At 33.4% G+C, this 27,037-nt stretch overlaps 2 protein-coding genes across 2 annotated transcripts; one reads left to right on the plus strand and one right to left on the minus strand.

Moving 5' to 3' along the window:
• Positions 1-6,018: 6,018 nt before the first annotated feature.
• LOC131690972 (phenoloxidase-activating factor 2-like) lies at positions 6,019-7,468 on the plus strand. Its single transcript, XM_058977087.1, has 4 exons — positions 6,019-6,105; positions 6,175-6,248; positions 6,305-6,752; positions 6,805-7,468. Exons 1-4 carry the CDS (start codon positions 6,031-6,033, stop codon positions 7,339-7,341), a joined length of 1,134 nt encoding a protein of 377 aa, XP_058833070.1. The 5' UTR covers positions 6,019-6,030; the 3' UTR covers positions 7,342-7,468.
• A 144-nt stretch (positions 7,469-7,612) lies between these two features.
• On the minus strand, positions 7,613-17,689 carry LOC131690973 (uncharacterized). Its single transcript, XM_058977088.1, has 4 exons — positions 17,282-17,689; positions 17,053-17,169; positions 7,880-7,987; positions 7,613-7,806 (listed from the first exon to the last, which is right to left on the minus strand). Exons 1-4 carry the CDS (start codon positions 17,507-17,509, stop codon positions 7,684-7,686), a joined length of 576 nt encoding a protein of 191 aa, XP_058833071.1. The 5' UTR covers positions 17,510-17,689; the 3' UTR covers positions 7,613-7,683.
• Between the last annotated feature and the right edge of the window lie 9,348 nt (positions 17,690-27,037).

Raw genomic sequence — 27,037 nt, forward strand, 5'->3', positions numbered from 1 at the left:
AGTTCTATTTTTACCATTTTTTTTTGTTAACCATTTTTGTTAACGACCTATTGAGTTAATTTGTCAACAGTTTTTTCGGCATTTAATTAGCAAGGGACTGGAAGGTGAAGTATATTTTTCAATATTTAGAGCCATAGTACTCAAGGGAGAGCAAGGTGTTGAAGGGAGAAAGTTTAGAAAAGCGTGGAAGGATCATATATGCAAGCTTAGAGCTCACCGGCGACTTAACCCTTTGTCTGCTACCGTAGTGGTCAGGGTCTTTTGGCATTAGAAATGCGAATCACCTGAGTCTACGGCATGTCCGAACAAGCGTAAAGTAACTTGTTACTTCATGCTGTCGGAACCGACAAAAAGTTAAGTCACGGTAAACTTCCACACTAAGCATTTGCGACGTTGAAACTCATTGAATGAGCCAGTTTTGTTTGTTCCCTCACCAATTGCCTGCCTGAGTGATTTTATTTTATCGACTATTGTGACTGTCTCAGCGTGTGTGACAATATGGTCACATGTGTTGCTGATTTGCACGGTGTCGGCAGCTTTCACCCAACGCTGCAACGATGAATCCCCATCACGGTAAGTTCTATTTTTACCATTTTTTTTTTGTTAACCATTTTTGTTAACGACCTATTGAGTTAATTTGTCAACAGTTTTTTCGGCATTTAATTAGCAAGGGACTGGAAGGTGAAGTATATTTTTCAATATTTAGAGCCATAGTACTCAAGGGAGAGCAAGGTGTTGAAGGGAGAAAGTTTAGAAAAGCGTGGAAGGATCATATATGCAAGCTTAGAGCTCACCGGCGACTTAACCCTTTGTCTGCTACCGTAGTGGTCAGGGTCTTTTGGCATTAGAAATGCGAATCACCTGAGTCTACGGCATGTCCGAACAAGCGTAAAGTAACTTGTTACTTCATGCTGTCGGAACCGACAAAAAGTTAAGTCACGGTAAACTTCCACACTAAGCATTTGCGACGTTGAAACTCATTGAATGAGCCAGTTTTGTTTGTTCCCTCACCAATTGCCTGCCTGAGTGATTTTATTTTATCGACTATTGTGACTGTCTCAGCGTGTGTGACAATATGGTCACATGTGTTGCTGATTTGCACGGTGTCGGCAGCTTTCACCCAACGCTGCAACGATGAATCCCCATCACGGTAAGTTCTATTTTTACCATTTTTTTTTGTTAACCATTTTTGTTAACGACCTATTGAGTTAATTTGTCAACAGTTTTTTCGGCATTTAATTAGCAAGGGACTGGAAGGTGAAGTATATTTTTCAATATTTAGAGCCATAGTACTCAAGGGAGAGCAAGGTGTTGAAGGGAGAAAGTTTAGAAAAGCGTGGAAGGATCATATATGCAAGCTTAGAGCTCACCGGCGACTTAACCCTTTGTCTGCTACCGTAGTGGTCAGGGTCTTTTGGCATTAGAAATGCGAATCACCTGAGTCTACGGCATGTCCGAACAAGCGTAAAGTAACTTGTTACTTCATGCTGTCGGAACCGACAAAAAGTTAAGTCACGGTAAACTTCCACACTAAGCATTTGCGACGTTGAAACTCATTGAATGAGCCAGTTTTGTTTGTTCCCTCACCAATTGCCTGCCTGAGTGATTTTATTTTATCGACTATTGTGACTGTCTCAGCGTGTGTGACAATATGGTCACATGTGTTGCTGATTTGCACGGTGTCGGCAGCTTTCACCCAACGCTGCAACGATGAATCCCCATCACGGTAAGTTCTATTTTTACCATTTTTTTTTTTGTTAGCCATTTTTGTTAACGACCTATTGAGTTAATTTGTCAACAGTTTTTTCGGCATTTAATTAGGGATTCATCGTTGCAGCGTTGGGTGAAAGCTGCCGACACCGTGCAAATCAGCAACACATGTGACCATATTGTCACACACGCTGAGACAGTCACAATAGTCGATAAAATAAAATCACTCAGGCAGGCAATTGGTGAGGGAACAAACAAAACTGGCTCATTCAATGAGTTTCAACGTCGCAAATGCTTAGTGTGGAAGTTTACCGTGACTTAACTTTTTGTCGGTTCCGACAGCATGAAGTAACAAGTTACTTTACGCTTGTTCGGACATGCCGTAGACTCAGGTGATTCGCATTTCTAATGCCAAAAGACCCTGACCACTACGGTAGCAGACAAAGGGTTAAGTCGCCGGTGAGCTCTAAGCTTGCATATATGATCCTTCCACGCTTTTCTAAACTTTCTCCCTTCAACACCTTGCTCTCCCTTGAGTACTATGGCTCTAAATATTGAAAAATATACTTCACCTTCCAGTCCCTTGCTAATTAAATGCCGAAAAAACTGTTGACAAATTAACTCAATAGGTCGTTAACAAAAATGGTTAACAAAAAAAAAATGGTAAAAATAGAACTTACCGTGATGGGGATTCATCGTTGCAGCGTTGGGTGAAAGCTGCCGACACCGTGCAAATCAGCAACACATGTGACCATATTGTCACACACGCTGAGACAGTCACAATAGTCGATAAAATAAAATCACTCAGGCAGGCAATTGGTGAGGGAACAAACAAAACTGGCTCATTCAATGAGTTTCAACGTCGCAAATGCTTAGTGTGGAAGTTTACCGTGACTTAACTTTTTGTCGGTTCCGACAGCATGAAGTAACAAGTTACTTTACGCTTGTTCGGACATGCCGTAGACTCAGGTGATTCGCATTTCTAATGCCAAAAGACCCTGACCACTACGGTAGCAGACAAAGGGTTAAGTCGCCGGTGAGCTCTAAGCTTGCATATATGATCCTTCCACGCTTTTCTAAACTTTCTCCCTTCAACACCTTGCTCTCCCTTGAGTACTATGGCTATAAATATTGAAAAATATACTTCACCTTCCAGTCCCTTGCTAATTAAATGCCGAAAAAACTGTTGACAAATTAACTCAATAGGTCGTTAACAAAAATGGTTAACAAAAAAAAATGGTAAAAATAGAACTTACCGTGATGGGGATTCATCGTTGCAGCGTTGGGTGAAAGCTGCCGACACCGTGCAAATCAGCAACACATGTGACCATATTGTCACACACGCTGAGACAGTCACAATAGTCGATAAAATAAAATCACTCAGGCAGGCAATTGGTGAGGGAACAAACAAAACTGGCTCATTCAATGAGTTTCAACGTCGCAAATGCTTAGTGTGGAAGTTTACCGTGACTTAACTTTTTGTCGGTTCCGACAGCATGAAGTAACAAGTTACTTTACGCTTGTTCGGACATGCCGTAGACTCAGGTGATTCGCATTTCTAATGCCAAAAGACCCTGACCACTACGGTAGCAGACAAAAGGTTAAGTCGCCGGTGAGCTCTAAGCTTGCATATATGATCCTTCCACGCTTTTCTAAACTTTCTCCCTTCAACACCTTGCTCTCCCTTGAGTACTATGGCTCTAAATATTGAAAAATATACTTCACCTTCCAGTCCCTTGCTAATTAAATGCCGAAAAAACTGTTGACAAATTAACTCAATAGGTCGTTAACAAAAATGGTTAACAAAAAAAAATGGTAAAAATAGAACTTACCGTGATGGGGATTCATCGTTGCAGCGTTGGGTGAAAGCTGCCGACACCGTGCAAATCAGCAACACATGTGACCATATTGTCACACACGCTGAGACAGTCACAATAGTCGATAAAATAAAATCACTCAGGCAGGCAATTGGTGAGGGAACAAACAAAACTGGCTCATTCAATGAGTTTCAACGTCGCAAATGCTTAGTGTGGAAGTTTACCGTGACTTAACTTTTTGTCGGTTCCGACAGCATGAAGTAACAAGTTACTTTACGCTTGTTCGGACATGCCGTAGACTCAGGTGATTCGCATTTCTAATGCCAAAAGACCCTGACCACTACGGTAGCAGACAAAGGGTTAAGTCGCCGGTGAGCTCTAAGCTTGCATATATGATCCTTCCACGCTTTTCTAAACTTTCTCCCTTCAACACCTTGCTCTCCCTTGAGTACTATGGCTATAAATATTGAAAAATATACTTCACCTTCCAGTCCCTTGCTAATTAAATGCCGAAAAAACTGTTGACAAATTAACTCAATAGGTCGTTAACAAAAATGGTTAACAAAAAAAAATGGTAAAAATGTTACTTATCTAGCCGTCGAAAAAGCATTCGATAGTGTTTGGTAGAAAGGATTAATTCCTAAAATGTGAAATTTTAATAATCCAATATAGAGTGTCTTATTTTTATGTGTTTTTTTACGTTCACGGGGCGTGAAAAAATCTGATTTTTTCAGATGATTTAAATTGCTTTTATAATCCCTACTACTTCTAAATTTTGAATAATCATATAAATGTACTTCCTTTAATTACAGGGTTTAGGTTCTGAAGATGTATTACACGGTGTTACAGTGATTTGGAACTTTTCAAATGACCTAGATTAGATTCTAGGCCCAGTCAAAGTCACGTTTGACCAGTTTAACAACCCCCTAAAAGCTTATATTGTAGGGAAAAGACGTGTTTAAAAAGAAAAAAAAATGCACCTCTTCAACAGTATGCTATATTATGTTATTTCTTAGGAAATGTGCAACTTTGGGACAACAATATGTGATTTTTTTCATGCAATATACAAATAAATTGTACATTTGGAATCTAAATGACAATGTTTAGTGCCGTGTCCAAAGCCTTGATATCTGCGACATTGGGTCAGACTTTGAACTCTGCTCACATGTCGTCTATAATGTTCCTCACGTAGAACATAAAAACCTTGTTTAATACATTCAAATTAATAACCTCAATACGATTTAAATGAATTAAATAAAGCTCCCGGATGAAGTAAGTAAAACCAGGAAGGAGTAAAACCAAGTAAAATTTTCAATGCGTCGGATATTTCGTCCAAACTTTGACCTTGCGGTAACCATTTCGAGACAGCCTTGAATGGTCTATCTGTTTTGAAATCATATGAATAAAATTTACATAACTTCTCCGTGTGATATAAGTGAAGTCGTTTGTGGCCAATCAATCCATCCGCTGTTATTCGGCATTCTCCACTTCGACCAAGCTGAAAAGAAGTTTTCAGGTTCGGAAGGAAGTCGAAAGCTCTGTTCGAAAGACTCTGAAATCGGAGATTATCACTGTTATCGGCGGAGGAGATTGGTGTTTCTTCCTATTGCCATTACACACAATGCGAGGAAATTTACAGATCTCTTCAGCTTCACATTCGGATAATAGATCGAATGAGTTGCTAAAATCAATTGAATTTTCGGATAGAGAAGTTACCCCACTTCATTTCTTTTTTATTTGGAACACGACATTTCTGGGATAACCCAGACATGTTGGAATAATTAAATAATTTTTTAGGATGAATTATTCTTGAAAAACGTTTCAGGCTTGAAAAAGACTAATTCTCGACAAACATATGATTACGGCCTAAAAGCCAACTGTCAAAATCCGCTTTGAATGGAAATTCCGGACAAACCGTTACACGCTAATCACAGTTGTTGGTAGTAAACGAAAGAGAAAAGTTTTCTCTTTCATAAACTGTTGTGAACTGTGTTCGACTAGTAACGGTTTGTCTGGAATTTCCATTCAAAGTGGATTTTGACAGTTGGTTTTTAAGCCGTAATCATATGTTTGTCGAGAATTGAGCAGAAAATGTGGGTAGTCTTGAGAAATACTGTGGCTGTTGAAAAAAATTAGGTAAACCAGGAACCATCCAGTTTTGTAACTGGATCGAACGAGCCCAGTTAAGTTCACCCGGAAAATGAGCCAGAATTCTGGCCGGTTCTAATTCGCATTCCGGCTTCTGTGACATAACCGATTCTAACTAGAATCTGAGGAGGACGTATTATGCAATGTTTGTGTTTTGGTGCACCTTATTATTAAATATTATGATAATGGTTTATAGCCCAAAAGATGGATATAGGGACCATAGCGACATGTCTCATTTCCATCACTCACTCATTACAAACGATCGCAAGCATGATCTTGCCTAAGCAAACGTAAATGATTGACTTAAATAATCGCAGCGCTCACAATGTTCTGTAGTATCAATCAGCGTGCCAAAATGGAACAACGAACAAGTAAACTCCTCGTGATTCTTCTTCTAGTTCAAGGTTTGATCAAAGTAGTGCACAATCAGGTTTGTGAAATTGATAAGGAGAGATGCTGCCATTTGAATTAAATATTTATAAATAAATCGTATTTCTAGTGTGACGGAGTTTGTGTACCGATGGGAAAATGTCCCGCCAACGATTTTGGTGGAGCCTTTGTATTTGACGTACGGTGTGTAGTATTGTTATCCTAGATAAAGTCCATGGTAAAAACTAACTTAACTTCAGAGTTGGTGCTGATGAAGAAATTGAAGCCGATTGCAATCATTATCTGGAGGTTTGTTGTGATAAAGACGCTGTAACACAAGAAGTGGTCACAATTCCCTCAGCTGGACGAGGATCAGGCACAGTAATTAAAGAATCAGTCGACCAAACGGTCAATTCAGCTACGACTGAATTTCGGGAATGTGGGTTCCGAAATATAGACGGTGCTGGTTTCAGGATAACAAATGCCAACAATGGAGAAACTGAATTCGGCGAATTTCCTTGGATGGTGGCACTTTTTAGTCAAGATAACGAGGGCGCGGACAAAACATACTTTTGTGGCGGTTCATTGATTAAACCCAATATCGTACTAACAGCGGCCCATTGCATTATCAATCGCTTAGAAAAAATCTTGGTTGTTCGTGCTGGTGAATGGGATACAAAGACGGAGTTTGAAGTTTTGCCTTATCAGGTTCGTTTCAATCACGGTAATTGCAGTTGGGAAACTTAATATTCTCTTCCAGGAGCAACGAGTAGCTCAAGCCATCATCCACAACAACTATAATGCGCAGTTTTTGTTCAACGATGTAGCGCTGTTAGTTTTAGAGCAAGCATTCGTAGCGGACGAAAATGTGCAGCTGCTCTGTCCGCCCCCTCAAGGAATTGAATTCAATGACGAAAATTGCGTAGCTACGGGTTGGGGAAAAGATAAATTTGACTCAGTTAGTTACCAGGTAATCATGAAGAAGGTTGAACTGCCGATCGTTTCCAATGCTGACTGTCAAACAGCGTTGAGAGCTACCAGGTTAGGACGTTCCTTCCGACTGCACAATTCCTTCATTTGTGCCGGTGGTATGGAGGGCATCGATACCTGTACTGGAGATGGTGGATCACCGCTTGTGTGTCCGATTCCCAACGAAGTAAATCGATACTATCAAGCAGGTATAGTTGCTTGGGGCATCGGTTGTGCTCAGGACAGTGTTCCAGGTGTTTACGTAAAAGTTAGTCTTTATAGTGATTGGATAGAAGAGCAATTAGGAAATTTAATCACGAACTTATGAGAAAAAACAATCGACAACAAAGAGGCGAGAAGTCAAAAGTAACTGAAAATCTGAAAACATGTAACATTATTTAAAATTCTATCACACGGTTTATTCTATTAGAGCTTGGATTTTTCTACCTTGGAAATCATGTGTTCTCTTAATCTGAAAGAAACAATCTTAAAGCTACGAGTTGCTTGCTAATCTAACGAATAAATAAATAAATAAATTGGACAATGGTCTAAATAAATATTAAACTCCAACTTATCAGTGGCATAAAATGAAAACAAGATCAATCAACTCATTCAGCTACAGACGTACTATTCAGCAAAACAATAATATTCGACGCGCGTAGTCCGGACTTTAAAAATTGCTTTCTACCCAATCGGACACGGCCGTCTCATGTATACATTGGTACATCTCGAATCCAGTCACGCAAACCGTCGTTCCGAATCTGTCGATGCAATTGTCGTAAACATTTTGTGCCTGAAAATTAAAAAAGAGAGCAAACAAATTATGTATGCAAACAATTTCACTGGCGATACTAGCAAATTCATACCCCTTCTGGTTCCAGATATCGGCCGGCAAATCCAATGATTTGCGTCTTGTTGTACGTGAAATCGTCGAACATGAATCCAGATCGTTTCATCAGACACTCGGTGAAGCACTGGCAGAAAGTGTGGAAGAAAACTAGGCAGATTTAGTTAAATTGCAGTAAAGACGCAAATTGCGTAATACGTGGTTAGTAACAATACCAGCTAATTGACGAGTCTCGATTACGTGACATACAAAATCATCTATCAGTTTTCTTGGTCTTCAAAAAATCCACTTGATGCTTGAGCACATTGTTTGAATCAATTTTGCAAGTGCATACTTCAACTGCATTTATAAAATAGGGTAAGGTGGGGTAAATCCGACCTAGTAAATGGTTTTGGCTGTAAAATGCTCATTTTACATCGGATGAAGTCGATTTCGGGAATATTTTGAGATACAAGCTTTTAACGAAAATGTTCATTTTTGCTGTTTTCAAAAATGGTGGGGTAAACCCGACCCCCTATGTTTTTAGTTGATTTAGTGTAGATATTACCCAAATTTTATGGTTTTCAATGATAAATCAATTAATGTTGTGTTATTGAATTGTAACATGAAGAAAATGGAGTTCAATGTCAATCTTGGAATGCTAAAATCACGAGCAGTAGCACGTAATGATATTCTCATTTGCATCGGAGCAATTGCTTGACGAATGCTATAATCATCACGTTTTTGTGTCTTTCGTTTGTAATAACCATTTTTCATAAAAATAATATAAAATAACAATAAAAATATATTTCAATTTCATAAAAAAACATTTTCTTAGTGAAAAAGCGGTCGGATTTACCCTACTATTTAGAGGTCGGATTTGCCCCACCGCGTCATTTTTCATTACGATGCAATTAAAAAAAGTTATGAAAAAGGTTGAACCAAATTCATCTACGCACTTTGTAGGACTTTATTCAAAGAATTTAAATCCACTTACATTTTTTATGCAAACACTTTAACAATCAGAAATATCCTGTAGGCAAAAATGCACAAGTCAAATCAAAAGTTGTAAAAACACACTTTTTGTTGTTTGAGCATCTCAATGTAGATTAATAAAATGCTGTCATGCCACCATTATGATTATTTTCGATGCTCTACACGACACCATTGATATTAATTCGCGTAGTGCTTCTGATTTTCGGTAACAGAGGGGGGTCGGGTTTACCCAACGGTCGGATTTGCCCCACCTTACCTTACCTATTTATAAGTCGTTGTGCACATGCGTTGCGTTTATAGGTATGTGCACATTGAATATAAATAATAAACATTGAATATAAATTAACTAATTCACAAACATTTTTCAACAATTTAATTTCATCGAACAGATGTAAACTACTTTGAATAATACTAGGTACTATGTTTTCTGACATACTAGAGGAGAGAGGGTATCGGTGGAATAGCAGGAACCATGAAACATTCGTAAGGGACGATCCATAAATGACGTAGCATTTTTTGAGTGATTTTTAACACCCCCCTCCCCCATCGTAGCATTTCGTCACATACCTCTAAATACACCCTGGTAATTACGTAGCTTGAGGGTAATTCTCCCCTCACCTTGTCCCCGAAAAATATAAAAAAATAAAAAACGACGTTAGTTATTCCCCTTTTAAAAAGCTACGTAGCATGACATGACCCCCTACCCCCCTGTCGACACACATCATCACAAAATACAATACTCCCCCCCTCCCCCATATAATGCTACGTCATTTATGATCCCTAATAAAATAATAATGAATGAACAAAATCGTTTTAATTCTCTCTCAGTTCTTATTCTTTATGCGTCTTGCTATATTTTGGCAGACTAATGAGAACCTTATTTCTTTTAATGGATATTACTTTGATTTGCAATAGCCAGAGTAAAATTGCAAGGAAAAACATTATACCGTTTTTAAAAATTACCGTTCATAAAATAAATTTTTAGTGCATTGCTATTTATAGCAAATGTTATGCTCAACATTTACCATGAACAAAGTTTTTTGCTAACTTGTCATGGTTTTGTGTAATTTCACTATTTTCATTACACACTTTGTAACTGTGAAACGATTATGTATGGGGTATAGTGTTTTTTGTGATTTATCTTAAATGGCAATGGGTTCCAATTCTCCACAGTAAGTACTACTCTACTAGTAGGAAACTTGTTAATTAGGGCAAATTTGTAGAAGTTATCTCTTCTTACAGGATTTCAGCTTATATGCATATATGGTGGTCCAATGTTACGCGATGATTCAGGCTACGATGCAAATACAAGCTACCGAAATACATAAGGGATACTAAAGTGTCGCGTGTTGCATGATTATCTCGTTAGTAAAGTAGGAATTGGCACCAAACTAAGGTGAAAATGAGTGTATTATAAATACCACTTGTTATTCTTATTTTCTTTCCAGTTACCAGTTTTATTACATTTCTTATAAAAGAAATGTATAGAATTCGCTCAAACTTATATACCAATCGACTCAGCTCGACGATTTAGGACAATGTCTGTGTGTGTCTGTGTGTGTGTATTTAACGGACAAACTCTCATTCGTGTTTCTCAGCTGTGGCTGAACCGATCTTATCCAAACCAATTTTAAATGAAAGACCTATCAAACAGTAAGAACGCTATTAATTTGTTTTTGATTCTGATGTTTAGTTTCCAAGATATGAATGTTTGAATGTGTAAAAATGGCGTTCATTGCAGTTTTTTTAAAATTATCTGCCGAAATTGACAATAATTATTAACATTCTATATATTTTTAGGCACACAGAAAAAAATATTTTGTAATTTTAAGTTTATTTCCATGCACATATTTGGAGCATGAATATAAATGTAAAATTAAGTTCCACCAAAAATCCACACGACTTGTTGTGCTTTCTCCAACGAGTTTTATTATAATTCTACACGTGGATTGAAAATTACAGTTTCTTCAAACGGAAAACCAATACACTTCAATGTATTTTTTACACGCTTATTGCTGTAAAATGAATGCCATGTAATATTACACGAATGAAAATGTAAAATTGTATGCTTTCTGATGCTCCAATTGAGTGCATTGATTTTAACATAATTTTCAATCAAAGTTTTGATTCAATCTTTGTATGTTTACATTCGTTTTGATTTACATGTCGTTTAAATTTCATCATTTTTTTGTGTGCAGCTTATATGGAAATATGACCAAAAACATGTAATCTATTATTAACGCCAAAACGGCTTATTTTATGTCAAAAATATCTTCGGAGAAATTAATGGAGGCAATATGCCCTTTTTTGGTATTGTGCTTTTGCTGATTAATCCCCCTATGAGTGAGATATTTTCACAAATTTTCTTGGAAGTGATTATATCGAAATGATGCCTTCATCAAATTTGTACCTCTTACTTTTGCGAATAACTTTACTGAAGACTTCAAATATCTATTTTGAATACTTTAAAAGTTATGGCTTGTTGTTTGTGGATTACTCTTTGTCGCCTATTTATTGTTCAATATAGTAATAATCCATTGAAATAAACTAAACATTATTTCTATAAAACGAATTTTGTATTTCATTTTTCTATCTAAACCCGCTAGAAATAATCACTGAACACTTCCAAGTTGTCTGGAAGGAACTTGATAACTTATCAGTGCAAAAATGTTCATTTGTGCGAACCTTCTGACTCAAATTTTTCTAACTTTTAACCATCAGATTGATCTGAAACATATCGGAAAATGAAAAGCGAAATAAATAACTCCAAGCAATGGCGTAGCCAAGAGAAGGTTTTGGGGTTTAACACCACACAACCCCCCTACCCCACACCACATCCAAAAAAAAATTGGATTGAAGTTGAAAATTTATTGATTCTGACTGATTTAATTCAATATTACTATAACAATTATCTGATCCGTACATCGATAACCTGTTGTTGTAAACATCATGAGGACTTTTGATAAATTGTCGGAATGGGGTCCTGATATGTAACTGATCTATTGGTCTTGATTTCACAGTTGTCTAATTGCATCAATATCAAATTCCTGCCTGAAAACATTCCAATAGAAAATTCCAGATCATAATCCTTAGATTTATTTTCAAATTGAGCTCGTTTTTGTATAGATGTACTGTAATGAGGGTCTTTATTTAATAGTAAGCGAAGTTAAAATTGATTTAATGTCTATAAAACATAGAACTGCTCACTAAAATATGCATAACTTTCAACATTTGCTAACAATGTTTTTGCCTTTCTCATTCACTCTAAAATTCGCCAATCTAATCCCGACCCGGAGGGCCGAGTGTCATATGCCAATCGACTCATTTCGTCGAGATCGGAAAATGTCTGTGTGTGTATGTGTGTATGTGGAAAAAAATGTGACCTCTGTTTCTCAGAGATGGCTGGACCGATTTGCACAAAATTAGTCTCAAATGAAAGGTACACTTCCCATTGGCTGCTATTGAATTTTTTATTGATTGGACTTCCGATTCCGGAGTTACCAGGTGAAGAGTGCAATCACACAGCAAATTCCCATATAAACTGAAATAAAAAATTTCCAAAATCAAATTTGTATTTTTGATGCCAAATGACTTTAAAATGCATGAAACATTGAGATTTGATGTAAACTCGAAAAAAAAAATGTTTGACAAAAATTGACTTCTTTGGACATGGGTACATTTTTGCCTTTCTCGTATAGAAAGGTTATGCAATCACTCTAAAAATCGTCAATCACACTGGCCCGGAGGGAGTATGCAGTGAGGGGTTGCTACTTTAAAATTAAAACTAGTTTAAAATTTGAAAATTTTCGGCAGGACCTGGACCTCCCGGATCTTTCTCCATGATCCGCCGCCGGTTTCAAGCGATGTTTCAGTATCACATAGTATCTCAAGATCGTGGCTGTCGATTCATTGTATGTATGCGCAAATCGTACTGAACATGTGTTATAAATGTTCTCAAACGATATAATATCCGGAGAGAGTGATAAGAGTTATAAGAAATGTCTCATCACACTGTTAGGTGTTTCATTTTTTTGCCATTCTCAAAACGAAAGCGTTATGACAATAAAACCGGGATTAAAGCAACAAATAAAAGTGAAAAATAACAAGTAAGTGTTATGGAAAGTATGAGGCTTCTATTTTATGGAATGATTTTTGTTTGGGTTAAAACACAAATATTTTCAAGACGCTAACCTGTGCGAAATGAACGTACGGGGTTATTCGGGCCTCCTATTGCATCAACCACCGTTTAGCAAATAAAATACATGATACGCTAATCGACAGCTGTGACTAACCAAATTAAGTTTGCGTTAATTTGTTTTTTTTTGCTTCTTAAAGATTTTCTCCAATAAATATTTCATAGGTAAAAAATTCCATCGTAAAAAAATGGCGGTCAGAATTACCCCGTAGGGAGATCCGAATTACCCCTACATTGTAAAAGGATGGAAAAACGCAGAGTTTTCCAAAATGCAGTTTGGACCATTAACCGATAAATTTTGTCACATCTATTTACCTAAAAGGGCGATTTGCTTAGGTAGATCCGAATTGCCCCGGGTTCTCTAATACTCAAATATTTGTAAATGGTAGAAATTTAGACGTTTATAGCTCAAATTTAATATTGCCATTGTTTCATCAGTATGCCAATGCCTCTTTTCGATGAATCGGTGACCTAGCAGTTTGGAATGGCACATTAATTCGTATCCCATGAGATTAAAACGTTCAAAAATCAACAGATAAACAAGCGAAATGAGCGGCAAGAAATGCGTGACAACAAATCTACAAAAAACAAACCCCTCCAAATTCTGGTCTCACACAGGCCTGACACTGTTATGGTCAGAATTAGCATCTTTTACTATGAATTTTGCCAGGACTATAGAAGAAAGCCGACTTGATTACATACGTAAAAGTATTTAAAAATCACAAAACAGCAAAAAGGTGCGATCCCATTCATTCCGTCACTAAATATTGATTATGTGCATTAGAACGGAAACTTTGACTTTTTTCAGAACACCGCTATTTCAAATGGTAGGTGACCGCACATCATATGCCGAATCTGAGCTTTTTCCGATAGCTCTAGTTCAATCACAAGAGTTTTAAAGTTTCTGTAGTAATATACGTATATGGAAAATCGGAAATAAAAACTCAAAATCCAATGCAAAATCTAATGGTAAATCTGTACACTTTAAAACATTAAGCCGTGTAGCCAATCCTACAACGAATACTTTTGTTAAAGATTGCACATTAATTGAATGTTACTGGACAAAGCTATTCAACATGGAAGGTCACCAGAGCTTTTAAAAGTGTCCTATTCTAAGCATGTTCGAGAAAGAGAGGCAAAACATAACTCTATTTGATAATATTTGTTTACTTCAAAATCGCATTTGTTGGTTTTTACCCCTTAGCTATATATCCAAATGCAAACCAATTTGCATTTGTTGGTTTTTACACCCTTAGCTATATTTCCGGGAATTTTGGGATGCATAAGATGGTAGCGGCATTTTTTAACTGAATTTATTGTTTGCATTGCCGAATTTTCGGCTTCAGCGGTGTTCTGTAAAAAGTTGATTTTAGTGCCAGTCTAATGTGTATGAAATGATTTGATTTAAATTTTATTATGTAGTTTATACATCTTGAATTCAGAACCCCAAGTTTACAGTGAAACGATGAACACCTAGTCGAAATGTGAGCCGCCATTCCCCAAAGAAGGGGGGCTAGAATTTTTTATTTTAGAAAATTCCAATGACCTCAACTGGGATTATACCTAGACACGCTGCTGGGGTGAACAGCAGTCATGTTCAGGGATGCCAACGGTACCGATAAACTACATTTTTTTCGGTATATTTACATTTGTACAAGCCGTACAGCCCGCTACAGCGACGCATCACTACAGCTCTTGCCAGAACGGTAGCCAAACCGAGTACATTTTCCCGTACAGCAGTAGAATACATTTTTGTTTTGCTGCTGTACTCCGACTGCTCGGTGAGAGTGTGGCGTAGTAAAGTTTGTTCTCTCGCTTTGTACATTTTTCTCTGCATAGTCAAAGGGAGAGGCCCGCACACGAAAGCGTTGATGCCGGCCGTGGCGTAAATGAGCCGCATTTATTGTCGTAATTTTTGAATAAAAATATTAAAAAGATTGAAAATATTAAAAAATGTAAAATAAGGAAAGAGAAGCTGTACCGCTCGCGTCTGGTGGCTGTACTGGGGACAGTAGTTTTTTGTCATGTTACTGCTTTGCACACAGGCAGCCGTACAGCGCTGGGCGTCCTGCAATAGCGAATGACAGCAGCATCGAGAGAGAAATGAGAATGTAGGCAGAAAAATTACAGCCGCAGAAAAGGTAGGCATTTTGCATCCTTGGTCATGTTTATTCATGCGTATTTGTAAATTTGAAATTTTTGGAACCAACCAACCCCCTCTAGATTTTTACCAAAATCTTCCGCGGAGATGAATTATGGGAGATCATCATTAGAACTGTCATATTGTATGTATGTGCGTATATTTTTCTTTTTACTTTTTATAGTGCATTAAACGACTTTCAAAAAAACCCTGAGACTGTAGTAAAAAATGAACAAAAATCCTTACGTCTCAGGGAACGGGTTTGGGCAGCCAACACCCGACCCGCTAAAAACCACTTTTCTTGTCCAGAACCTGATTCCTCGCTGGCACTACCGTACGGCATTACTTCGGAGTTTTTTATGTTCATAGCGTCCACTCTAATTCAACTACTTAGTAGTTAGTTCCTACAGTAGGGTTACAGCACCACTCCTCGATACACCGCCAATTCTCCACCATACATAGAGACTGGCAACTTTTGCATGGCGCGGTCGGAAAGCTGGCTGTGGGTCGAGACTTAGTGCTCTTCCCCTACGACGACAATCTGGGCGACAAACTTCAGATTGTTTGATGTACCGAGCCCTTCGGCTCCCTTGTGCCATTCAGCACCGCAACTTCCTTGTTGCACCATTCAGCACGATTTACTCTTTGAGCTCCCGACTTGTTCGCAAACTACTCGGTTTAGTCCCCGACGGTAGACCTAGCCTACACCGACGGAGAATTTCCCGGCGAGAGAAGTTCTCCCGAAACCAAACCAACAAGCCAGGTGTCGAGAACAGTTCGGTAATTCCGGTGGAGCAGGACGTCCGGTTCGCTATAACTAGAATAGAGATAGAATGTCGAGATGTTCGGAAAAAATACTGCAAAATGCCTGTTCTACAACTTTGTAGAAGACACCTAATTCCTATCTCTCCGTTGAAAAGTTAGTGTTGGCGCCAACATAACAGGTGGAACTAAAAGTTTCTACCCGAAACATGACTCGCATTATTTACTATAATTCTTCTGAACATGTTATTGAGCTAAACCTTACCACTATTTCACAAAAATGTTTAGTTCATGAGATTCGAGTACTGATACACAACCATGCACTGCTAGGCCCCATGCAAAACTCACTCAGACATCACTTCGCTGCGAACTAGTGGGTTTTCTCCATGTAAATTGTCGCTAGACTTGTCCGATTTGCTTTAAATTTGAAGCAAGTACTTCTAGTGAGACTAGGAGTCGACTAAGGGGTGGGCCGATAGGGGTCATTTTTTCTTGTCACTCTTGTCCACATACATCTAGCTGAATAGATTAGTATCTTGAACAGAACTCTCTTTCAATCCCATTTATAATTAGTAACATGAGAAAGACAAAAAAATCAAAGTCTACGTAGACTTTCGCAAAACCCCAACGAGGGGGAGCTCATAGACAAACGTATACTTTTGCCAGTCCCCAGCCCCTTCAGTCTATATGGTTTATTTACGGCCACAAACGAGATTTTGCACTGTTAACAACAGAACGGAATCGAAAGTAATCGATTGACTTGATAGTTTTTGTTATGTTCAAAGTCCAGCCCGCATGAATCAACGATCCAACTTGGCGAAAAATGAAGTCCAGCTAATCGCGGCCCCCAAATCGGCACGTTGGGTACCATAAAGTTATACGTATTTGACCCAGATCGGCACTTGAACTTCATGCTGAATCATCCACTTACACATTCATCCATTTTTTTTTTAAATGTTCAATCATATTTTCTATTGCGATACCCCCTGATTGGGCTGTTTCTAATTTCAATACGAACGTGCCGAAATTGAAACAGCACAACCAACCAATGAAGGCAAAAAATTGAGTCCATCAACCGGTTGTTAGTCAACTATGTCGAACGGGAAATAATGTTCTGCACCTCTATCAATGGATCGCGTTCACTGAAATCGCCGTACTTGAGCGAAATAACCACGTCCATGTCCATGTCGAACTCCTTCGTGCACTGATCGATTGCACCTTTGAAGTCCTGTCCGTGCTGAAAACGACGCAATAGAAAAGACAACAGATCGCAACATCAGACACATTTCTAGGAAGCAAAGACCAACAATGAACAGTCTCACTGTTTAACAATATGGAAATTAACTCACATTCGGTGGGATCGATGCTAGAAGTAGCAGTGACACACTGTACGCCAATATGGACTTCATGTTTGCTTGTTTTCTTGCACTTTCACTCTTTATTTTGTCGCGGCTCGGCAAGACTGACCTACAAATCTTTTCTGCTTGCTGGTATTGCCGCGTACAGAAATTACCAACTGATCGGAAGCTTGTCTCCGTCCAACTGTTCACCGTAGACTGCTTCGTTAAAATTTTCATCGAATATATAAGATTGTTTATTTACTTTCTTTCTCTTTGCCTTCTCGGTTCTTTCTCTTTGTTTTGTTTAGCAGTTTATTTCTTTTTCGTAGCTATAATTTCGCAGGTGAGTTGTGCTTTCGCCCGAACCAGACCCTGCAGGTGTGACACTGATTGATTGTGTGGTATTGATTAGCCAAAAATGGATAATCGTTTGATGGTATAATCTACAATCTGCGGAAGTTCAACCCTGATATTCTGATCACACGCTGTCACAGCAAATTCCGATCGAAATGATTTGCAATATACAATTGGAAAACGCATGGGGGTCCTAACAGTGTGAACCAACCTTTCTTACAATGCCAAATATATTTATTGTTTGATATTGTACATTCCTTACTCTTTGTTCTAACGACATTCAATTGGCTAGTGAAAATGAAGTAGGAAAGTTATAAAATTTTTAGAGCAATAGTACCCAAGTGCGAGCAAGGATTTGAAGAATACAGTCGATTCGAACGTTTGAACAAAACACTTTACTGCAAATTCCAGCGCTTATATCAGTATGCATGAACCAACCACAAAAGTTTCTGGAATCATGTCAACGAACAGAGAAACGTCAAATTCTCTCGATATTTGAAATTTATTTCGTAAACACTTCAGCAGTGTTTTCTCCTATGAAATCCTAGCTAGTCTCTAATGATGCCATGGCCAACAAATCCCTGATGCTAACGTTCCTCTTCATTCTACTATGGCACAGTGATCCAGATTGCATCTTTAGGAAGAATTTTGAATTTTTGCTAAAACTGAACAAATTAGTCTTATTTTGTCTTTGGGAAAGATTTCCTAATTTGTGAGCCACTTCTTTTGAAATTAAGTTATGTTGACTTCTTTTGACATTAAATTATGTTACGAAATTATGTGAGGTTTGCACGCTTACAACTCCACTATTACTAGATGGATTTTAATCATTTATACACCAGCCGATTCAGAAACGCCTAACTTGAATATTGGTGTCGTAAAACGGGGATACTTTGATCAGCGGGGCGATATTGATTACTCGAAACTTTTTTCATAGATTGCTTATTTAGCCAGAATAGTCCACACAATAGTGTTATACTGTTTTTAGCATATCGTTCGATTTTTGGGTACAAAAACCACAAAAAACAGGAATTTTACTTTACCTTATTTTTAAGAAGCTTCATAAAGTGTCTATTTTTTCTACAGCAAATAAATTTTAGATTTTAGCAAGAGTAATAAATTCCCGGCGAGTTTTAATTTTTGTTTAGAGTCGGATGTGCAGAATTGATGTTAAAGAGCTTCCTTGTATTACACATTTTTTGTTAAACTAGTTCGCAATTATTTCTAATAATTTCAAGATTATTTTCGCAGTACTTACATATTTTCTTTATATTCATACTCTAATGTGTTGAAGGGATGAAACTCCTTATCAAATAAAACAACTTTAACAGTTACAAATGTTTTCAGATATTTTTTATTCTAGCTAAACTCTACGAATTTTGGTCACTTGAAGTATGCAGTAAATGTACAATGCCACACGGAAAGCCAAAAATCAGCTCCGCTGCTAATTCCAATTACTGTTTTTAGATTAGTTGATTTTAAGAAAAAATTCTAAATAATAACTAACAATTTAGTTAAATTTCAGCTCAGATTTTTCTAAAATATTTTTTGATTTCAGCAAAGTTGTTTAGTTAAATGAAATCCCAGACACAATACAGCAAAATGAAAACTAAAAACGTTATTTGCATTTTCAACTATGTACGTAGTCAAAATCAGAAGTTAGAATGATGTTTTTAACTGTATAGTTCTTAAATACAGCAATATTTTTTTCTGGGCTGGAAATATTGGCTGTGAGAATACAGCACGTCGGCAAATAAGAATCTTCAGTCGTTTTTTCAACTAGAAAATTAGCAAAAATAAAAGAATAACTATTTACCAATGTCAAAAGGACGCAATTCATTTTCACTTTCAGAAGGGAGTTGTTGTTCTTACCAAAAAAGTTATTTCGAATATAAATATCGGTATCGTTGGATGCAATAGTGGTGCTATAAGAAAATATGAAATGTAAAGACAACTTTCCCGTGTTTTGAAGTGATCGGTGAGCGCGAAAAAAGTGAAATTGAAGTGATAAAAACTTTCCATTTTCGTTTGAATTTATTGAAAATTCACGGCAGTTTCAGTAGTAAGTAGCAAAAGGATAATGGTGACAGAAATTATGTTATAAAACAAATCATTTTGGTGTGCTTCCTGGCTTGTTTAAACTTAATATTTGTGGTGAATTTAATGCAATTGCAATTATTGTCTAATTAACAAGATATGATATCGCAAAAGTATTCCATTCTATGAATTTTTTTTCAAACCTAGTTCTTTCGCGCTACTATTTTCAATTTTCAAAACACTATGATTCATTATTATAGTTCAATATAATGTTAATTTATGTAATACTTTTTTTTCATCTATACGTACAAGAACAAAATCATACTTACCAATTTGATTAAGCTATATATAGTTTTAAGTCCTAATCATTCAATTTTACGATTCTTTTAAATTCAATATAACGAACACTTTTATCAAAAACATTCAGTTTATGAACTATCCATGATTAATTAGTACATTGTACATAAACTAGTCAGACTATCCGCTAGCCAGTTTTCATTCCTATCATATTCATACTACTATAGAAAACTTGCTCAATGTATTAAATTAGTCTTTTTGAACATAAAACGTAAACAAAACAGACTGTAGTATAGCAGTGTAATGATCAACAAGATTTCTATACTACTACAAATATGATGGGAAAATACTGACATGCAGGTAGTCTAAAATCACGCCTGACTAGTTTATATATGCGAATTTCAATTGATGTGCACCGGTGTAGTGGAGTGCACTGGTTTTGCACTTTCTAGCAAAAGTGTCAATGGAACATACCCAGTTTTCTGCACTTCTGCTAGAAAGTGTAAAAATGGTGCAGTTTCATTGCACTCCACTACACCGGTGTCAATCAATCGAAAATCCCAATACACTGAACGAACTAATCATAGATACTATAGTTGCTATATTCATAGTTAGGCGGATGCAAAAGCCGGAAAAGTAACAGCTCTTATTTCAGGAGAAAAACACTGCAAACCCAGTTAAGTTCAACAGGAAAATGAGCCGGAATGCTAACTAGAACCAGCCAGAATTTCGGCTGATTTCCGGCTGAGCCTTACAGTAAGAATAGTAAAACGAATTCGAAGATTGATGGTTTTATGCTTGTGCGTTTCTCTATGCACGAAAAAAACAAAGAAAATTATCATCATGATCATAATTATTAATTATTAATACCTTCTCCATATACATCGGAAGAGAACATGGTATGTGATGTCTTGCTCCATTGGCTCAGGCATTTGACAAGTTCAACTGGTTCCGCATTGTGTCTCCGCCTACCTATGAATTTAGTAACTATAATAGATACTAACTACAACAGGTTGCGATTTCTAAATTGAATTTGTATTATGCAAAATCGTGTTCGTTCGTCAGCCAATGCAAAGAGATCGTTCAACAGACGTCTATCATTAAATAATTTTGACCTATGTTGAACGATTTTAGGCAATATTTTTTTACCTTCTTGGTGGACTTCTACCCACACTATTAGAACAAAGTTTCAATATACTATCGCTAACCAGCATCTATTTCAGCTGCCCTAGTCGCCTTTTCGTGTACTGGGTACTCTAGAATGCAGGCGTGATTTTAGACCGTGCATAATTCATGTCATTTGACATTAATTTGCTCTCCTACCATTGATCTAGCATTATAGTGATCTTAGTTGCTAAGAGTTAGCGTTGCCAGATACATCGATTTATCGGTCTTTTGTCAATGTTTATATTAAATACCGAAATGTTTATTGTTTATTATTAATCGTACGATAGCCTGTCAGTTTAGTACTATAAATCAGGTCAAGTAAATGTTATAGAACTTAATCATCTAAATATCGCTTGTATTGAAATGACAGCAAACAACTGCTGGCTCACAAATTATGGAACCCACTAACAGTCTAGAAATGTTCTGCTTGTTCCGCACGATGCTCGATCCACTCATTCGGATTTGATACGTATACGACTCGATCTTTTAAATTCAGTAAAAAGCGAAAATATTCTACCACACATTGAAGATATGTGTTGTTTACAACATGCTAATAAACGACAAAAACTATTATTGATGTTTTATCAAATTTCGTTATTTTTTAAATTATTTGGGATGAATTTGAACAAATACTCCAAAATCTTGACTAGACGAAACTCAACCTGACTGGATTGACACATACTTAACAATACTTATTCTGACTGGACGACGTTTACAAGTCTATAAAAAAAACTGGAATGTTGGCACCTCTGTTTTTGATTGTATTTTTGTTTTGTTTTCTTTAATCATGTTTGCCTTGACTATATCATCCAGTTTCAGGAAAGATTCTCGATTCCGGTTGACTGGATCCATCGCAAAGGACATTTTCTACCAGGTAAGTTTAATAAATCTTAATAAAAAGTAAAGTACTATTACATCACAACAGTGCTAGTCAGCTGTATTGAAAAATACTTGAGGCCCCATGTCGCCGTTATCACTAGTCGGATATTCGTATGTTACGTCCATTAGTTCAGTTTTTCCTTCAACGTGAAATACAAGTAAAGTTATGGATAAGGGACGATTCAGATGATGCATCAGCTTTCGTCAACGTCAACGGAATGTCACCGTTCCGTCAGGATAAATTTAATACTTTTCTTTTGTGCCCGATCAAACGTGCCGTACGTCAAAACGTTTCGTGCCGTTGATGTGTGTGAATGCTTCCATTTAACTGCATGTAACTAATCTTGACGTTCCGTACCCGTGACGTAAGCCTGATGTATCGAGTGAATCGTACTTAACAATATGATGGTTCGACCAGTGAATGCTAATAGTAATAGTTACATTTTCACCTCCAAATTCAAAATAACTGTTTGCTAATGATATTTTGTTTTGCAGGTATTCTGTAGCCCCTACTGTAGTGTGAAAAAAGGACCATGTACTCGAGGATAAATTCGAGATTTCTGCGTCACCTTTGCAGTACTTATCCAAGGTAATATTTTTTTTGCTTTCAAATATAGCCAACAGTGATCGTATCACACCATTTCTTTACATTCTAGGTCAGGCAGTACGATGTCCAAATGCGTGATAAAGAAAGTACAGTGTAGCAGAAATCATACGTTCTATACTCATCGATATTAGGTTTAGGCAAGTTCATACCCGGGCGATGTGTGGTTTATCCCGAAATCCATTACGTTGTGTGGACAGAAAAATTAGCTTAGTATATGAATCAAAAGCAAAATTATGGCATTTTAAATTGTTTCTATTTTTAATCGCAGAATTTTGAAATATTTAAATTCTTAAATTTATAAGAGCTTCAACTTCGAGATTAACTAATTTTTTTTGAATTGCATGTTTCTAGAATTTCAAACACTGTAGTATTTTAGAACGTTTGGAATTTTAGAATTTTAGAATTTTAGAATTTTAGAATTTTAGAATTTTAGAATTTTAGAATTTTAGAATTTTAGAATTTTAGAATTTTAGAATTTTAGAATTTTAGAATTTTAGAATTTTAGAATTTTAGAATTTTAGAATTTTAGAATTTTAGAATTTTAGAATTTAAGAATTTTAGAATTTTAGAATTTTAGAATTTTAGAATTTTAGAATTTTAGAAATTTAGAATTTTAGAATTTTAGAATTTTAGAATTTTAGAATTTTAGAATTTTAGAATTTTAGAATTTTAGAATTTTAGAATTTTAGAATTTTAGAATTTTAGAATTTTAGAATTTTAGAATTTTAGAATTTTAGAATTTTAGAATTTTAGAATTTTAGAATTTTAGAATTTTAGAATTTTAGAATTTTAGAATTTTAGAATTTTAGAATTTTAGAATTTTAGAATTTTAGAATTTTAGAATTTTAGAATTTTAGAATTTTAGAATTTTAGAATTTTAGAATTTTAGAATTTTAGAATTTTAGAATTTTAGAATTTTAGAATTTTAGAATTTTAGAATTTTAGAATTTTAGAATTTTAGAATTTTAGAATTTTAGAATTTTAGAATTTTAGAATTTTAGAATTTTAGAATTTTAGAATTTTAGAATTTTAGAATTTTAGAATTTTAGAATTTTAGAATTTTAGAATTTTAGAATTTTAGAATTTTAGAATTTTAGAATTTTAGAATTTTAGAATTTTAGAATTTTAGAATTTTAGAATTTTAGAATTTTAGAATTTTAGAATTTTAGAATTTTAGAATTTTAGAATTTTAGAATTTTAGAATTTTAGAATTTTAGAATTTTAGAATTTTAGAATTTTAGAATTTTAGAATTTTAGAATTTTAGAATTTTAGAATTTTAGAATTTTAGAATTTTAGAATTTTAGAATTTTAGAATTTTAGAATTTTAGAATTTTAGAATTTTAGAATTTTAGAATTTTAGAATTTTAGAATTTTAGAATTTTAGAATTTTAGAATTTTAGAATTTTAGAATTTTAGAATTTTAGAATTTTAGAATTTTAGAATTTTAGAATTTTAGAATTTTAGAATTTTAGAATTTTAGAATTTTAGAATTTTAGAATTTTAGAATTTTAGAATTTTAGAATTTTAGAATTTTAGAATTTTAGAATTTTAGAATTTTAGAATTTTAGAATTTTAGAATTTTAGAATTTTAGAATTTTAGAATTTTAGAATTTTAGAATTTTAGAATTTTAGAATTTTAGAATTTTAGAATTTTAGAATTTTAGAATTTTAGAATTTTAGAATTTTAGAATTTTAGAATTTTAGAATTTTAGAATTTTAGAATTTTAGAATTTTAGAATTTTAGAATTTTAGAATTTTAGAATTTTAGAATTTTAGAATTTTAGAATTTTAGAATTTTAGAATTTTAGAATTTTAGAATTTTAGAATTTTAGAATTTTAGAATTTTAGAATTTTAGAATTTTAGAATTTTAGAATTTTAGAATTTTAGAATTTTAGAATTTTAGAATTTTAGAATTTTAGAATTTTAGAATTTTAGAATTTTAGAATTTTAGAATTTTAGAATTTTAGAATTTTAGAATTTTAGAATTTTAGAATTTTAGAATTTTAGAATTTTAGAATTTTAGAATTTTAGAATTTTAGAATTTTAGAATTTTAGAATTTTAGAATTTTAGAATTTTAGAATTTTAGAATTTTAGAATTTTAGAATTTTAGAATTTTAGAATTTTAGAATTTTAGAATTTTAGAATTTTAGAATTTTAGAATTTTAGAATTTTAGAATTTTAGAATTTTAGAATTTTAGAATTTTAGAATTTTAGAATTTTAGAATTTTAGAATTTTAGAATTTTAGAATTTTAGAATTTTAGAATTTTAGAATTTTAGAATTTTAGAATTTTAGAATTTTAGAATTTTAGAATTTTAGAATTTTAGAATTTTAGAATTTTAGAATTTTAGAATTTTAGAATTTTAGAATTTTAGAATTTTAGAATTTTAGAATTTTAGAATTTTAGAATTTTAGAATTTTAGAATTTTAGAATTTTAGAATTTTAGAATTTTAGAATTTTAGAATTTTAGAATTTTAGAATTTTAGAATTTTAGAATTTTAGAATTTTAGAATTTTAGAATTTTAGAATTTTAGAATTTTAGAATTTTAGAATTTTAGAATTTTAGAATTTTAGAATTTTAGAATTTTAGAATTTTAGAATTTTAGAATTTTAGAATTTTAGAATTTTAGAATTTTAGAATTTTAGAATTTTAGAATTTTAGAATTTTAGAATTTTAGAATTTTAGAATTTTAGAATTTTAGAATTTTAGAATTTTAGAATTTTAGAATTTTAGAATTTTAGAATTTTAGAATTTTAGAATTTTAGAATTTTAGAATTTTAGAATTTTAGAATTTTAGAATTTTAGAATTTTAGAATTTTAGAATTTTAGAATTTTAGAATTTTAGAATTTTAGAATTTTAGAATTTTAGAATTTTAGAATTTTAGAATTTTAGAATTTTAGAATTTTAGAATTTTAGAATTTTAGAATTTTAGAATTTTAGAATTTTAGAATTTTAGAATTTTAGAATTTTAGAATTTTAGAATTTTAGAATTTTAGAATTTTAGAATTTTAGAATTTTAGAATTTTAGAATTTTAGAATTTTAGAATTTTAGAATTTTAGAATTTTAGAATTTTAGAATTTTAGAATTTTAGAATTTTAGAATTTTAGAATTTTAGAATTTTAGAATTTTAGAATTTTAGAATTTTAGAATTTTAGAATTTTAGAATTTTAGAATTTTAGAATTTTAGAATTTTAGAATTTTAGAATTTTAGAATTTTAGAATTTTAGAATTTTAGAATTTTAGAATTTTAGAATTTTAGAATTTTAGAATTTTAGAATTTTAGAATTTTAGAATTTTAGAATTTTAGAATTTTAGAATTTTAGAATTTTAGAATTTTAGAATTTTAGAATTTTAGAATTTTAGAATTTTAGAATTTTAGAATTTTAGAATTTTAGAATTTTAGAATTTTAGAATTTTAGAATTTTAGAATTTTAGAATTTTAGAATTTTAGAATTTTAGAATTTTAGAATTTTAGAATTTTAGAATTTTAGAATTTTAGAATTTTAGAATTTTAGAATTTTAGAATTTTAGAATTTTAGAATTTTAGAATTTTAGAATTTTAGAATTTTAGAATTTTAGAATTTTAGAATTTTAGAATTTTAGAATTTTAGAATTTTAGAATTTTAGAATTTTAGAATTTTAGAATTTTAGAATTTTAGAATTTTAGAATTTTAGAATTTTAGAATTTTAGAATTTTAGAATTTTAGAATTTTAGAATTTTAGAATTTTAGAATTTTAGAATTTTAGAATTTTAGAATTTTAGAATTTTAGAATTTTAGAATTTTAGAATTTTAGAATTTTAGAATTTTAGAATTTTAGAATTTTAGAATTTTAGAATTTTAGAATTTTAGAATTTTAGAATTTTAGAATTTTAGAATTTTAGAATTTTAGAATTTTAGAATTTTAGAATTTTAGAATTTTAGAATTTTAGAATTTTAGAATTTTAGAATTTTAGAATTTTAGAATTTTAGAATTTTAGAATTTTAGAATTTTAGAATTTTAGAATTTTAGAATTTTAGAATTTTAGAATTTTAGAATTTTAGAATTTTAGAATTTTAGAATTTTAGAATTTTAGAATTTTAGAATTTTAGAATTTTAGAATTTTAGAATTTTAGAATTTTAGAATTTTAGAATTTTAGAATTTTAGAATTTTAGAATTTTAGAATTTTAGAATTTTAGAATTTTAGAATTTTAGAATTTTAGAATTTTAGAATTTTAGAATTTTAGAATTTTAGAATTTTAGAATTTTAGAATTTTAGAATTTTAGAATTTTAGAATTTTAGAATTTTAGAATTTTAGAATTTTAGAATTTTAGAATTTTAGAATTTTAGAATTTTAGAATTTTAGAATTTTAGAATTTTAGAATTTTAGAATTTTAGAATTTTAGAATTTTAGAATTTTAGAATTTTAGAATTTTA

Source organism: Topomyia yanbarensis, chromosome 3 (genome assembly GCF_030247195.1).
Source record: "Topomyia yanbarensis strain Yona2022 chromosome 3, ASM3024719v1, whole genome shotgun sequence".
NCBI classification, from domain to species: Eukaryota; Metazoa; Arthropoda; class Insecta; order Diptera; family Culicidae; genus Topomyia; species Topomyia yanbarensis.

Coding starts and splice junctions, on each gene's coding strand:
- LOC131690972 (XM_058977087.1), top strand. CDS start 6,031: ATGGAACAACGAACAAGTAAACTCCTCGTGATTCTTCTTCTAGTTCAA. Junction 6,106..6,174: donor TCAAAGTAGTGCACAATCAG/GTTTGTGAAATT, acceptor TCGTATTTCTAG/TGTGACGGAGTTTGTGTACC. Junction 6,753..6,804: donor TTGAAGTTTTGCCTTATCAG/GTTCGTTTCAAT, acceptor ATTCTCTTCCAG/GAGCAACGAGTAGCTCAAGC.
- LOC131690973 (XM_058977088.1), bottom strand. CDS start 17,509: ATGAAAATTTTAACGAAGCAGTCTACGGTGAACAGTTGGACGGAGACA. Junction 17,170..17,281: donor TAGCATCGATCCCACCGAAT/GTGAGTTAATTT, acceptor CGTCGTTTTCAG/CACGGACAGGACTTCAAAGG. Junction 7,807..7,879: donor GATATCTGGAACCAGAAGGG/GTATGAATTTGC, acceptor TTTAATTTTCAG/GCACAAAATGTTTACGACAA.